Genomic DNA, 15,099 nt, shown 5'->3' with positions numbered 1-15,099 from the left:
TTGACCTAGTTAAATTATAGTAACTAAATACTGAATATGAATTGTTACTGTAGTTTTTTTCTTTGCTTGAAAACAAAGATATAAAATGAATATATAGGGACTTCCCTGGTGGTCCAGTGGTTAGGACTCCGCACTTCCAATGCAGGGGGCCCAGGTTCGATCCCTGGTCTGGGAGATCCCACATGCCGCATGGCCAAAAATTATATAACTAAATAAAATAAAAATAAAAATAAAATAAAATAAAATGAATATATAAAAATTAGCATTTGCATGCCATCTGCCTTTTATCTGTTTTCTATTAATGGCAATAAATTATCATACCTGGTGGATTCTCTAAGGCCAACATTTCAGTATTAACAATTTGGTTGATGCATATATGTAACTGTAACTGAGGTTTGTATCGGAGCTCAGGTGCCCATATATATCTCCTTCTACTTCTCTGATACTTCTGTTTAATATTTTCTCTGATTTTTCCTACATGCTACTTAAATGTTGGCATTCCAAAGGTTCCATCAGTGAAGGCTTTTCTTTGTTCACACTACCTCTCATTTTGGGTAAACTCAATCCACTCCTAAGACTTTTGCAAATACTTTTAAAAAACAATATTGAGATATAAGACACATAAAATATACCATCTTAACCACTTTTAAGTATGCAGTTCAATAGCATTAAATATATACACATTGTTGAGAAACAGATCTCTAGAACTTTTTCATTGTGCAAACTGAAAACTTTGTACCCATTAAACTATAAGCCCCCCTCCTGCCCCCCAGTCTTGGTAACCACCATTCTATGTACTTTCAGTTTCCATGAATTTGATTACTCTAGGTACCTTATATAAGTGGAATCATACAGTATTTATTTTTTGGCTGGCTTATTTCACTTAGCACAATGTTCTCACAATTTATCCGTACAGTAGCCCATGACAATATTTCCTTCCTTTTTAAGGCTGTATAATATTCCATTGTTTGTATGTACCACTTTTTTTTTAATCCATTACCATTGCTGGACATTTGGGTTGCTTCTACCTCTTAGTTATTGTGAATAATGTTGCTATGAACGTGAGTATACAAATATCTTTTTTGAGACCCTGATTTCAATTATTTTAGATATATAACTAGAAGTGAGATCACTGGATCATTTGGTAGTTCTGTTTTTCCACAAATATGTTTAAAGTGAATGACTCATGACTCCAAACTCTGTATCTTGAACTCACGCATTTTAAGATTCTTAACAATCTATTGGACATCTCTGTGTGAATGTCCCATGTGTACTTTAAAATCAACATGCTTAAAACTGGAAGGCTCAAACCTCCCTATCCTCACCAGCCTGTTCCTTTGCTCATGTTCTATGGCATTTTCATTTATTCACTTGTGTATTCAGTGTATATTAACTCACACTACCTAGGTACTAGGCCCTTTTGTTCATGATGAGGGCACATCAGTGAACAAAATAAAGTTATCTGGAGCTTATATTCTGGTCAGGGAAGACAGATAACAAACAAGGAGACAGTAGGGTTAAGGAAAGCCTCTCTGAGATGACCGTTGAGTAGAAACCTGACTGAAGTGAGGGAGTGAGGTATGTGGATATCTAAAGGAATAGCATTCCAGACAAAGGGAAGAATAAGTTAAGGAGTTTAATGCGGGAGCATGCTTGGCTTGTGCAGGAAATTGTAAGGAAACTAGAACAACTCAGCGGGGTTAGTAGAAGATGATGTCAGAGAGAGAGAGAGAGAGAGAGAGAGAGAGAGAGAGAGCTGGAGCCAGAATATGTAGTCTTGTAAGGTCAGAATAAGGACTTTGACTTCAATTCTGATGATAAGGGAAGGCATAAGAGTATTTTGAGTAGGAAAAGGGTTTTATTTGGCTTGACATTTATAAGCATCATGCTGGCTGCTATGTGAATAGGCAGCAAGTGTGTGGGGCAAGGGTGTTTGGAGACTATTGGAATACTACTCCAGAGGAAAGGTGATGATTTAGACCAGGGTGGAAGCAGAGAAGGTTGGTGAGATTCTACATTTTGGACATAGAATAAAGAATTCCTCATAGATTGGATGTGGAGTATGTGAGAAAGAAAAGAATTGAGGATGACTACATGATTTTTGACTTGAGCAATGGAATCATTAGAATTGCATGCCATTTTTAATGATTGAGAGGACTGGAGCAGGAGCAGTCACCCAAGTCAGAAGCCTGGACATCATTTCCAGCATTTTTTTCCTTTTCAATTCACACCTCGCAGTGCTACCCAAATGATTTTCCTAAATGGCAAATTTGAGTTGCAGCAGTTGCCTCCCCATTATCTTCAGGTTAAGTAAAACTTTTAATGCCTTTATCCTGCCTCTCATAATCTAACTCTTGCTTACTTTTCCAGCCGGCCTCTCACTGCTTCCTGATGCAAACCATTGCTGAAGCCACACAGAACTACTTTTAGCTTCCTGGGTAGACTAAGTAGATTCATACATTGCACTTAAAAAAAAAAAAAAAAAATCTCTTCCTGAATGCTCTCAGTCAAATTTCTTTTCCCTAGAAGAGCCTTGTTTTAATACTTGATTCAAATATCATCCTTTCTTCCCAGCTTTTCTCCGAACATTCACATTACTTCCACTTTTTTGCCTTTAGAGTATCTTATATATTTCTCTATTGAAGTCCATAATAAATGGAGGAAAGAGTCATCAGTTTTGGAGTCATACAGTGGAGTACTTGAGAAAAATTTAGAGAAGAATATCATAGTGATTAATATATTTGGAAAATAGGAATTTGAAGGTACATTTAGAAGAATTTAAATATAGTAGATTGTTGGAAATGGTCTGTTACAGATATGAAAAATTAAATAATTATTTATGAAAAATGATTTTCCTTTCTGCCCAGAAAGAAAGAGGGGGAAATGGTATTAAGCATCTTTTTGAGGCCTCATTGGCTTCCAGCCGTAATCTCATGGTCTTTCTTTAGTGTGGACACTTAAAATCTATTGTTTCTTTGCCCAGTCACATCTGTAGCTGGGGAAATTTTCATCCCAAAATAGATCTCTTTCTCATAGCTCACTTCATTAACATCATACTAATGAGGTTTGTGAAATAATAGAGATTTATATTGGTCTGTCCTGGTTCCTGGCACAGAGCTTCTAAAACCCTTGTAATTTCCTAGGTGATAAGAGTAGCATTTTTTGTTTTAATATTTGGTCTTTGACCCTGGTTCCTGACAAAGAGCTCCCAGATCCCTTGGAACTTCCTGGGTGATAGGTGTGTCTTTTGTTTTAATGAGGAGACTCTTGGGCTTGTGAATAACTTCAGGAAAGGGGCCAGTCACCAGAAAGACCAAGCCATGATTAGAAGCTTGGAAATTTCAGTTCCACCTCCTATCCTCTAGGAAGGGGAGTGGGCTGGAGATTGAGTTAATGATCGATCATGCCTACATGTTGAAGCATTTGTAAAAATACCAGTAGTACAGGTTGGGGGAGCTTCTGGGCTGGTGAACACATAGGAGGGTGGCATGCCTGGAGAGAGCATGAAGCTCCGTGCCCCTTCCCACATACCTCGCCCTATTCATCTCTTGCATCTGGCTGTTCTTGAGTTTTATCCTTTTATAATAAGCTGGTAATCTAGTAAGTAAAATGTTTTCCTGAGTTCTGTGAGCCAGTCTAGCAAATTAATCGAATTGGGGAGAGGGTTGTGGAAATCTCCGATTTATAGCTGGTTGGTCAGAAGCACAGGTGGCAACCTGAACTTGCGATTAGCATCTGAAGTAGGAACTGTCTTGTGGGACTGAGCCCTTAACTTGTGGGATCTGATTCTGTCTCTAGGAAGATAGTGTCAGAATTGAGTTAAGTTACAAGGACACTTACCTGGAGTTACAGAATTGCTTGATGTGTGGAAAACCCACACATATGGTGTCAGAAATGAAGTAGAGTTGTAGTAGACTATGGAGCGTTTTCTCCCCATACAAGGTCAAAGGTGAAAATTCCCCAATTCACAGCTGTAGGATGATGGTCTCTTTCAGAATTTCTCATTGGCCCAATTTATGGCAAAAACATGAGAGGAGGATGATTCTGTCTTATTCACAACTGTTTTTTCCTCAGTACTTAGAATAGTTCCAGGTTAGTAATTAAATATTTGTTGAATGGGTTATAATGGTAGAATGAATGAATGAATGCAGTATTTGAATGCATGAATAAGATGAATGATTGCTGTGTAAGTACAACACAATGAAAAGTCATTGAGAAAAAGGTGGTGTGAGTCAGTTAAATTTTCTTGGAGAAAATGATTCAAGTCTGGGTCTAGAGCTCTACTAGTCCACAGTAGGCATTCCTTGCTTTGTGATCCCATACTGTTTCTCATGCTGGATTGAAATTGTTTCTGTAACTGCTCAACCTGGGAGGAATGTGTCTTGTCATCCTTGTATTCCCTCCAGTGTCTAAAACACTGCCTTGATTATGGAGAAGAGAAAGCCTGGGTTGTGTTGGAAGAATTCACTTGATGGCAAGATCAGAGTTGTAAATGCTAAAATACTGGTACTTTGTGGGTTTGACACCTATTATTTAGATATTTTGGAAATACTTGAAATTTGACATACCATAGAGTAATGATTTCAAATTAAACAAAAGTGCACTAATTTAGAAAACATTTTTCTATACTTTAAATATTTTCAAGAGATAGAAACAATGTTAATATTATAATCATAATTATTCTAGTTCACAGGCTTTCTAAACATGTGGAACATGCAGAGTTGCCTATACTAGTCTATCTGGTAATAATATATATATATATATATATATATATATATATATATATGATTATATATAATGAAAATGTATTTGTCATTTCTATTTTCATAAATTTTAAAATTTAACAGGTTTTCTTTTTCTACTTGTTTATAAATTCTTGTATTTGAAATGTATTGTGTTTAGTTTCACTGATTTGCAATCAGTAATTAATTTAGAGATTGACCAGCTGAGGAGACTGCTATAAGAATTAAGCTAATGATAATGCTATGACATAATTGTTGAAGACTGGAAAAATGGTGGTCTGTTAGTAACTTAACGTGTATTGTATTGAGTTTGTCATATAACCTCATCTAATCTCGGTTTATCAGTCTTTGAATACAAAGTAGAATTTGGGAGGGAGGATAGGAAGCAGGGTTTATTGGAAGGTTGCTGAGAAGCTCATGCATTTGAAAGAAAGCTTGAACAACCAAACCAAGTCTTAGGAAAACCAGTAAACCGAGTTGCTCTGTCAGAAACTTATCACTGAGCACCATTGTCAGGACACATCTTCAACTAGTTAGTCACTCGTTCAAGAGCCACATTCCCAGGAGAGCCTGATTGGTCTAGATTGAGTCACCATGATTAATATATTTTCAGTATCACATGGGATGAGGCAGGAGTAGTAGTTCTCCAAAAGAAACACATGATCTGTATCAAAAGGAAAGAGGGAAGTGATGATGGGCTGGTACAAACCACAGATGGGGCACAATAATAGCTAATGGGACAATATATGCATCTGAGATTGCATTTTTCTAGTGTTTCATGAAACTGAATTGAACCGGAGTTTTAATGTTCTTTTGTTAAATCAACTTTGTCAATGACTAATTTATATACGTATACAGATTTTAGTTGTATACAACTCTATGAGTTTTGATAAATGTATACATTGTGTATGTATACATTGTGTATCCAGTCCCCCTCCCTTCAAGATTTCCATCATATTAGAAAATTTGTTCTCTTTTCCTGTCAGTAACCCTCAACGCTGCTCCAGGCAATCATTGATCTGATTTATATTGCCACATTTTGGTAGTTTAGTCTGTTCTAAAACTTCATATAAATGGAATCATATACTATGCAATCTTTTGTGTCTGGCATTGTTTACTCAACATAATGTTTGAGGTTCATCCATATTGTTGCATGTATCAGAAATTCATTTTTATTATTGAATAACAGTCCTTTGTGTGAATATGCCACAGTCTTGTTTATTCATTGGTTGATGGATATTTTGGTTGTATCTAGTGTTTTGGTGTTATGAATAAAGTGGCTATGAATATTTGTATACTAGTCTTTGGTGGACATATGTTTTTATTTCTCTTGGGTAAATTCCTAAGAGTGGAATTGTGGTACTGTATGTTAAGTGTTTGTTTAACTTTATATAAAACTGTCAAACTGTTTCCAATGTAGTTGTGCCATTTTACATTCCCATCAGCAATGTGTGAGAGTTCTAGTCCTCCAAATCCTCACCATCATTTGGTGGTGTTAGTCTTTTTAATTTCAGCCATTTTAGTGTGTTTGAAGCAGATTTCTTTGTGGTTCTCTTTTTAAAAATTAACTTTATTGATAATAAAATGAACCCATTTGAAGTGTACAATTTGATGAGTTTCGACAGATGTAAGTACCTACATTACTACCACCACCACAGTCATTATCCCTAAATTTCCCTATTGTCCCTTCTGTATCATTCGCCACCCATCCTAAGGAATCCTTTATCTGCCTTCTTTAACTAGAGATTAAAATGGTCTTTCCTAGAGTTTCACATACCCGAAATCATATAGTATTTTCTCATGTCTGACTTCATTCATTTAGCATAATGTTTTTGAGATGTACCCATGTAGTTGAATGTATCTGTAGTATGTTCCTTTTTATTGCTGAGTAGTGTTCCATTGCACCCAGACACTGTGGTACACCCAAAACAACATTTACCTGTTGTTGGGCATTTGGGCTGCTTCTAGTTATTGGGTATTGTGATTAAAGCTGCAATGAATATTAGTATACAAGTCTTTGGGAAGTATGTTTTTATTTCTTTTAGATAAATACTTAAAAGTAATATTGCTAGGTTATATGTTTACCTTTATATATAAAACAGTTTTGAAAGTGATTGTACAATATATGAGACTTCCTGTTGTTCAATGTTATTGCCAAAACTCGTATCATCCTATTTAATTTTAGCCATTTTAATAGGCATGTGGTGGTCTCTTATCATGGTTTTAATTTGCATTTCTCTGATGACTATTTAATGTGAACAGCTTTTTATATGCTTATTGGCTATTCATATATCTTTTTTTGAGAAGTTTCTGTTCAGATCTTTTGCCCATTTTCTTACTGACTTGTTTGTCATCTTACTGAGTTATAAGAATTCTTTTTATATTCTGAATATAAATCCCTTCTTGGACATTTATACATAGCAAATACTTTTCCCAGTCCATGACTTACCTTTTCATTTTCTTAGAGGTGTCTTTCAAAGAGCACATTTTGAAATTCATCATTTTTTCTTTCATCTTTTGCCTACTCAGTGTTGTCATGATTTCCCACTGTGTTTTCTTGGTGTCCTCATTTATAAAATGAGGGGGTAATATGAGAGTTAAATGATTTAATATGAGTAAAGCACCTAGAGAATACATAGCACCTAGTAAAAACTATATAATGTTAGCTACCTTTATTGTTACTACAACTTCTTTACTCAGAAGTTATCATTGAAGTTTTTGGACGCTGTCTGTACATCCCTGTCTCATCTCCCTCCCCTCTCAAGAAATCTCATTGGCATTTTCTTCAGGGGTCATTTGTTTAAAAATATGAAAAGACCAAAGCCAAGATTTCTGTATGTGTAGGGGATGATTTGTATTAGATGCTGTAGTTTTCAAAATTTATTTATTTATTTATTTATTTATTTAGGATGCTGTAGTTTTATAATCTACCAATTTGCCATTTCCCTTCCCCCAAAAGGTCTAAAGCCCACCGTGAGTGTCATGGTTTTCTCCTTCTGTTAAGGCTGAAGATAAGAATATTTCTTACAGCCACCTCTGACCTTGACTTCCACTATACTTTAAACATACCTCACATGTCTTCCAGTGGACTCTGAGAAATGACGATTCAGAGGGTGTTGTCAAGTTTTGCTAAAGAGAACTTAGAGGCTGGGATTCTAATTGTGGTAAATTAACTGATTAAAAATGTCATGGACATAATTAGCATAAAAGCAATAATAGTTACACCAAAATGGATTTTCATACTACCCTAAAGTAGATCAAGGCAAGATGCTGTTTTTTATATATGTTGCAGTCTGCTGAAGATCCACTGTAGTGTGTTTGAGTCAGTCCCAGAAATAGAAATATTGTGTTTATTCTCTGTTTCTTTGGCCAAATATTTAATCATTCCCTATTATTATATTCCTGTTTATAGAATGAGAGATATAATATCTTGCTAGCCAAAAAAGAAAAACAAAAAAAACAAAAACAAATTAGCAATGGGATTATTTACATTTAGCAAATGATACGTGGTTCTTATGTGATCAGTATCATTTCTAGTCTATAATCTAGGTTTTTCTAAATCTAATCTCTTTTCTAAAGGTATCCCCTCTATCTGTGCTCTCCTGAGCCCTGGATCAGGTACCCAGGCATACCCAAAGTCTAACATGGTGCCTGGCAATGAATAGGCCTTTGGTAAGTTTGTTGAACCAAACTTTTAAGTTTACCCTTTATTTCTTGAGTCTTTATTGTTTCCCTTTCCATGAATTCTCTTTGAACTCAAGAAGTCACTATTCTTTAAAAGAAAAAAAAGGCAAACAAAAACTTATCTTAGCCATTCTTCTTGCAGGTCCTATCTTTATACTTTTCATATTGTTTCAAGAATCAGTTTTACTTACTTTCTTATTTCCCTTGTATTTCTTAGCCTTTTATGATATAGTTTTTACTAAAACTGTTTTCAAATATGTCTAACAGTCTCTTCTTAGGCCTCATTATATTAGACTGTTTTCACATTTTTTATTTTCTCTAATCCCTCCTTATAGTACCTTCATTGCCTCTCTATGACATATTCCTGGTCCTTACCCTCCTATCTAACCCTTCCATTTTTATTGTTTTGTTTTGTTTTTAGCTTTCTCTTCTCTTTTTTTTTTACATATATGAATTCCCCAAGTTTCTTTGTCTCACTTCTCTTCACCAGAGAATAAAGGAGGGAGGGAATCAAAGTATTTCTAGGGCTTCAAATAAGCAGGTGTTTTACTTAATCTAGCTCTGATTTTTAAGATTACTTTTTTGTCTCCTTTTGGATATTACCTGAACTTCTCATAGTAAAATTAATTGTTGAATGGATTTTTTTCCATGCTAGAAGACATGCTATGTTATGTCCATTAGTAAATCTGGTACATAGTTGGCAATTACAGTCATTCCTCGGTATCCGTGAGGGATCTCTTCCAGGTGCCCCTAGGGATACCAAAATCCACAGATGCTCAACCTCAAGTCTCAGAGTGGTTGGTTCTGCATCCTCGGATTTCGCTAACTGTGGATTGTGTAGTACTGTCGTATGTATTTATTGAAAACAACAACAACAAACCGAGTATTAGTGGACCTGTGTGCGGTTCAAACCTGTGTAGTTCAAGGGTCAACTGCAATACATATTTGTGAAGTCAACAAATGATATCCTACTATTACCTCAACGTTAACATTGTTCAAAGTCGAATTCATCTGAAATTTTCCTTTGCTTCTACATCTACCCATTATTCAGTGTCCATATCAAATGCTGTCCCTTTCTGAAAACTTTCCTTAATCCTCACAGTCAAAAAGCACTCTCCTATCCTATATTTCTTAGCAATCATACTTTTATTGGATCTTCATTCTGAAATTACATTTTACTTATTTATATACAGAGTTTATTATGTACATAAGGTTGAGGTCAGGGATTAACATTCTATCCAAAACAAATACATTATTTAAAATAATATATAGATATTAGAAGAGGAAAAGGGTTGAAAGTAAAGGCTGTGGGGAGTTCCCTGGTGGTCCAGTGGATAAGACTATGCGCTCCCAGTGTGGGGGCCCGGGTTCGATCCCTGGTCGGGGAACTAGATCCGCGTGCATGCTGCCAACTAAGAGTGCATGTGCTACAACTAAGGAGTCACAACTAAGAGTCCGCATGCCGCAACTAAGACAGACACAGCCAAAATAAATAAATAAATAAATAAATATTTTTAAAAAAGAAAGTGGAGGTGTGTCATGGTACCTTCTGAATAGTATTGCCCCCTTCCCCATCTTGCTACTTTTCATTTACCACTTCAGTCTTAGTTGAGACATATTTCATTCAGGAAGCTTTCTGTGCGCCTTAAGCAAGTCTCCACTGTGCTGCTTTTTCTTTGTACTCCTCTAGCATCATTCATTTAGCAAATGATTATTGAGTGCCTTTTATGTGCTGGCATTGTGCCAGGCAGCGGGACTAAAGTGGTGAACAAAATTGATATCATCTCTTCCATCATGGAGCCTACAGTCTAGTGAGAAAGACAGACATAAAACAAATAATCACCAAATAAGTAATTATCAATTGCTATGAAGAAAAAGTACAGGGTTCTTTGTGAGAGTAAACCTATGGGGGGGTTGTTGATTGGAGAAGAATTTTTGAAAAAGTATATCTAACAAAAACATCAATTATGATGATTGAGATTCAGCCAGACAAAGAATATGGAAAAGGGCATTCCCTGCAGGTATAGTATCTTAAAAGGCCCTAAGAAATAAACAAAAAACTTGATGCCTTTAAGGAACAAAAAGGCAGGGCCATTTTGGCTGAAAATGTAGTATTTACTCATACAGATGAGGAAACTGAGGCTCAGGGAGGTTCAATGAGTATAGAATATATACTAAGGTCATCAAAGTAATAAATGGGAGAATCTAGATTCAAATTTTGGACTTTATAAATTCTTAGTGTTCTTTCCATTATACCTTGGCATTCCCTAGTGAAAATTTGAACAAAATCTTTCCAAGCTCTGGTATTTTGTTTCTTTTCCAACATCATAGAATATTCTTTGACCATTTTCTATTTTTTAACAAAGAAGATATTTGTATGTGGAACCATTGCTGTCAACAGAAAAGGGATAATTGACCTGGCACCAGGCAGGGATGCTTCTATTGAATTTGTGGCTTTGAAAACTGATTTTAGCATTTCCTTGACTCTGAGGATTTCTGAGCCTCCAGAGTTGTCAGGGTTCTATGGTATCCACTGTCTTTAATAATCTGTGGATTTCTTTGATTTTTGCCAGTGGAGCGTTAAAACTTTCAAAATTCATAGCAAGTGTCTTACACTCTACGTTGTTTCCATTCAACAGTATAACTTTGTAAACTTAACCTACCTCTGGCAAATATTTAAGTTAATGTTTCACAAAATACACAAACTTTTTGCAGTTGATCTCCATACAGCTGATAAAACATCCAAGTGTTAGCTTCCCCCCTCCTCCCATTTTGATGTGGATGTGGATGTGGATGGGAAAGGGGAGGGAAGAAGTTGTTATGATGCAAAGGCAAAGTTGGAAGAGTCATTTTTTTCCTCCAGAGAATCTTCTCTGTTACCCTGTAATGACGTACCCACAATCCAGGATGTAACAGCCTGTTTGCTAGTAGCCTTCAAAAATGTCCAAATCATGGCACATGTGTTTACCTATGTTCTAGTAATTGGTGACTTGTTAGCTTGGAGACCAATTTCAGGAATGTTTTATATAAGGAGACTCCCCCAGGGATGCTCCTGTTCCTTTGTAACCTGATATATTGTGGTGTGTTTATCAAAGACCTTTTGATACATTTTTTCCTTCTAAATATTCTTCTCTTTAAGAATAATGATTGTAACACAACACAATGAATTTAATTCCTGAGCTAATTTTAAAATTCTTATTGGCATTTTTCGTTTGTGATTTTATATCTTGCTCCTCTCAATCTGAGGAAGGAAACAATGTTAAAAGATTACTTTAAGGTACTGATTTTACTTGTTCTAACACCCTTAAACATTGGTTTTGTGGGTGTTTTGCTTGAATGAGGACTGTGGAATTAAACTTTTTATGACTCAAGATTTGGGGATATTAGATGCCAAATACATGTTTTTTAAATTATCTAAAACAGTTTTATTATAGAGAGGGAGAAAAACATTTAATGGAGAATATTTTTTATCACTAAGGAAACACTTATTATTTTGTTTAAATTTTCAAAGTATACTTATTTTGCTTTACAGTGTTTTCCACCCCACTCCACTCCACCCCTGAGCATTTTTCTGTTTCTTTAAATGTCTTCTCTGTTTTTTGTTTGCAGGCAGCTATCAATGGTGTAATACCCCAGGAAAATGGCATTCTGAGAAGGTATGTTGTAAGGTACTTAGTAGTAAAATGAGAATTTAGCAAAGCAAAAAAGAGACAGTTGTTAATTTTTTTGGTTTCACTTTTTGATAGAGCACTTTGTGATGATCTTTGATGTATAAGTTCATTAATACAGTTATTCTTCTTTCAGACATTTTTATTAGTCATATTAATTCCCTAAAGTCTCCAATGTCTAACTGTCTAATGTTATTTCAGATTGGGTGATACCACTTTTAAATGTGATTTTATTTTTAAGGAAACTTTTCAAGGTCATCTTCTAATTCATAAGATGGAAGGAACTGAATCCTTTAAACTGTTAGTAGTGAGAAAATGAGACATGTCTCAGTAACTCCAGAGCATGGTTATCATCTAACTATACAGGCTTTATCTTCAACCTTACTAATTCTTTTTTTTTCTCCCTTTGGTTTCTAAATTAAATTTATGTTAATTTGCAACAATTTGAGTAAGTCCTTAATAATGAAACTTCCCAGAGCACTGAGCTGTTTTACCTGAAGTATCCAGTGTTAACATGTGGAATAGTCTTCGTGGTTTTGTATCACTGCCAGAAGGTAAAATTGGAAGATGATGCCAAGAGAACTATAGTAGTTACAAAATAATTCCTTAAGTTAAAAATAAATTCATAACTTTTCTCAAAATTGGAGACTGGTTCTGGATTAAAAGAGCACATTATAAAGTCATAGGAGGTAAAACCATTCTCCCTTACAAGTGTGGTTTAATTACTTGATATGCCCCCCCCGCCCCGCCCCCCACCCGCCGCAGTTCAAACTTTGGCTTGAATTTTGGTGGCTGGGATTTCTAAGTCACTGAAGCATGATCTGCTAAGTGCAGATGAGGCAAACAGAAACAGCAGACTACGAATGAGGTTGTTTTGGAGAGGAAGAAAAGTGCTGTTGCAAAAACATCAAAAAATTTACCATGAACTGCAAAATGTGCTGTACTTTATAGGAAACTGTGTATATTTAGAAAGGAAGAAAAATTCTGTTTGGTACCTATACCACCCTTCGTGATTAATGGTTTTTAGGTGAAAGCAATGATAAACAGACCTATTCTCCACCTTTTTTTTTTTTTTTGAAAACTGTCAGTTTCATCCAGAGTAAGTGTGGCTGATTTCCAGAGTCTGTACCAAATTTTTCTGTGTTGGTTTGTTCGGTGTTTTTTTTTTTTTTTTTTTTTTTTTTTTTGGTTCAGAAGCATTCAGTTCTATTGAAGCCCTTGTCTAGAAAGCAAACCAGATGATTACAGAAACTTCCTTCAAGATTATTTTTTTCCTTGGTTTAGAAGGTTTTAGACTGCTAAATATGGCTCCAGTTTTATTCTTGAGTAAATGTTATTCCACTTTTTGTGCCAAAATTTTTGCTTGCTAAACCCTTGTGGATTCAGCTGCTAGGTTCTGAGTACATATTGGATATATCTTACAATTAATAGTATTTGCTATGGGTGAACTGTAGAAATTCTCTCATCCCTGGAAACATCCCATCTCTCCTGTCACAGAAGATACTTTTTGGTTAATATATTTTATAGCTAGAGATTCAGTACTGAATTGATTTCTAATAAGGTTACTATAATATTTGGGGTTTAACTTTCATCAGAGTGGGTTTTTGTTTTCTTTGCTTGTTAAGGAATGAATCATATGTCCACAAAAGAAAGTAATAGTTTTCAACTATTGCCTTCCTAACTTTGTTCTTTAGTTTTGAAATCACCGTGGATTTGACAGAACTGAAAATTACTCTTGTATGTCTACTGACCAGAGGAAAGGAAAGAGGACTCTTTGTACTTTCTCATAGATTTAACACTGAAAGTGGAAGACACAATGCTAGGAATGGTATATGTAGGCAGTTTGAAAGGATCTTTGTTTTGTGTGTTTGATATTTGTAGTAAGTTGATTAAAGTATGTGAAAACAACTAACTCTTAATTTGTCAGTTTATACCTTAGCAGAGAAAAGAGCTACCAAAAAGAGTTTTGGTTTTTTTTAATATGAACTATTTTTGGAGGGAGAAGAACCTAATCTCTGCGCTTTATAGCTTTTCTTGAAATCAGATGTTTATGTGAATTCAAAAGTGGGAATTTGTTTTTTTAACGTACCCATAAGTTCAAGGCAGAGAAACTAACTTTTTTAAATACTTAAGGCACTGTGCTAGGTATTTGATATAATTTTCTTTATTAATGCCCATTAAAACCCTTAAGAAATACATGCTCATATTTCATAGATGAGGAAATTCAAAATTAGAGAATATATAGATTCACTGAAGGCCACAAATATAGTAGTTGGTGAAGTCTGGATTTTCTCATTTTAAAAACCATGCTCTTTCTTTTATATCACTCTGTCCTTTTCAAGGTCAGTAACCCAGGCATGTCACAACTTTTAAGATTTTTTCCTTTGGGTAAAGAAGTTGAAATTTAATACACGTATATAACATCTTTCTTCCACAGCTTTGTTTTAACAGTTATTATCTTAGTTGTAAGCAAGTAAAGGCATTTTACAGGTAGAGAAAATAAGGCATGAAGTGACTTGGCTCAGATGATACAGCATGATGTTGATGAGTCAGTAAGCAAGTCTTCCGTCTCATCTTCCAAGGCTTATTTCACTAGACAATACATTGCTAATACAGCATATTTATAAAGTGTAAAAATATGCAGTCATAATCTAAACCATTCATTTAGTCATAAGCAAACATCAAGTATGTACATGTATATTTACTACATCTTGTTGTAATATTTTATTTATTCAGGATATTGTCCAGAGCCTTTTAAAAAATTATTTTTGGAGAAAGCTATTGTTAGAAAGGAGCACTAATGAATTACTTGTATTAGTAGAGAGTAGATGCTATGTTTTATAAAAATTTTATGAATTAATAGTGTAATTTTACTCATTGACTAAGTGGGTGGTATTTATCAACTCATTTATTTTATGATCCAGACAGATATACTGTATATTTCTTTGTCTATTGTTTAATTCATTGAGGAAACCTAGCGAAGACAGCTTTGTTTTCAAATCTTG

At 35.0% G+C, this 15,099-nt stretch overlaps 1 protein-coding gene and 1 non-coding gene across 2 annotated transcripts in view; both read left to right on the top strand.

Annotated features, from left to right (window-relative positions):
* The window catches only part of FAF1 (Fas associated factor 1), a 476,566-nt gene that overhangs the window by 131,104 nt on the left and 330,363 nt on the right, over positions 1-15,099 (top strand). Inside the window, exon 3 of the mRNA XM_036849545.1 lies at positions 12,036-12,082. Coding sequence (XP_036705440.1) covers positions 12,036-12,082 — 47 coding nt within the window. The remainder of the gene's footprint in view (positions 1-12,035; positions 12,083-15,099) is intronic.
* On the top strand, positions 103-175 carry TRNAG-UCC. The gene has a single exon. It is a non-coding gene; the product is annotated as a tRNA-Gly (tRNA).

This window comes from Balaenoptera musculus, chromosome 1 (assembly GCF_009873245.2).
Source record: "Balaenoptera musculus isolate JJ_BM4_2016_0621 chromosome 1, mBalMus1.pri.v3, whole genome shotgun sequence".
Classification (NCBI taxonomy): Eukaryota; Metazoa; Chordata; class Mammalia; order Artiodactyla; family Balaenopteridae; genus Balaenoptera; species Balaenoptera musculus.
The sequence above is the reverse complement of the archived record's forward strand: the minus strand, read 5'-3'. Positions and strand labels throughout refer to the sequence as shown.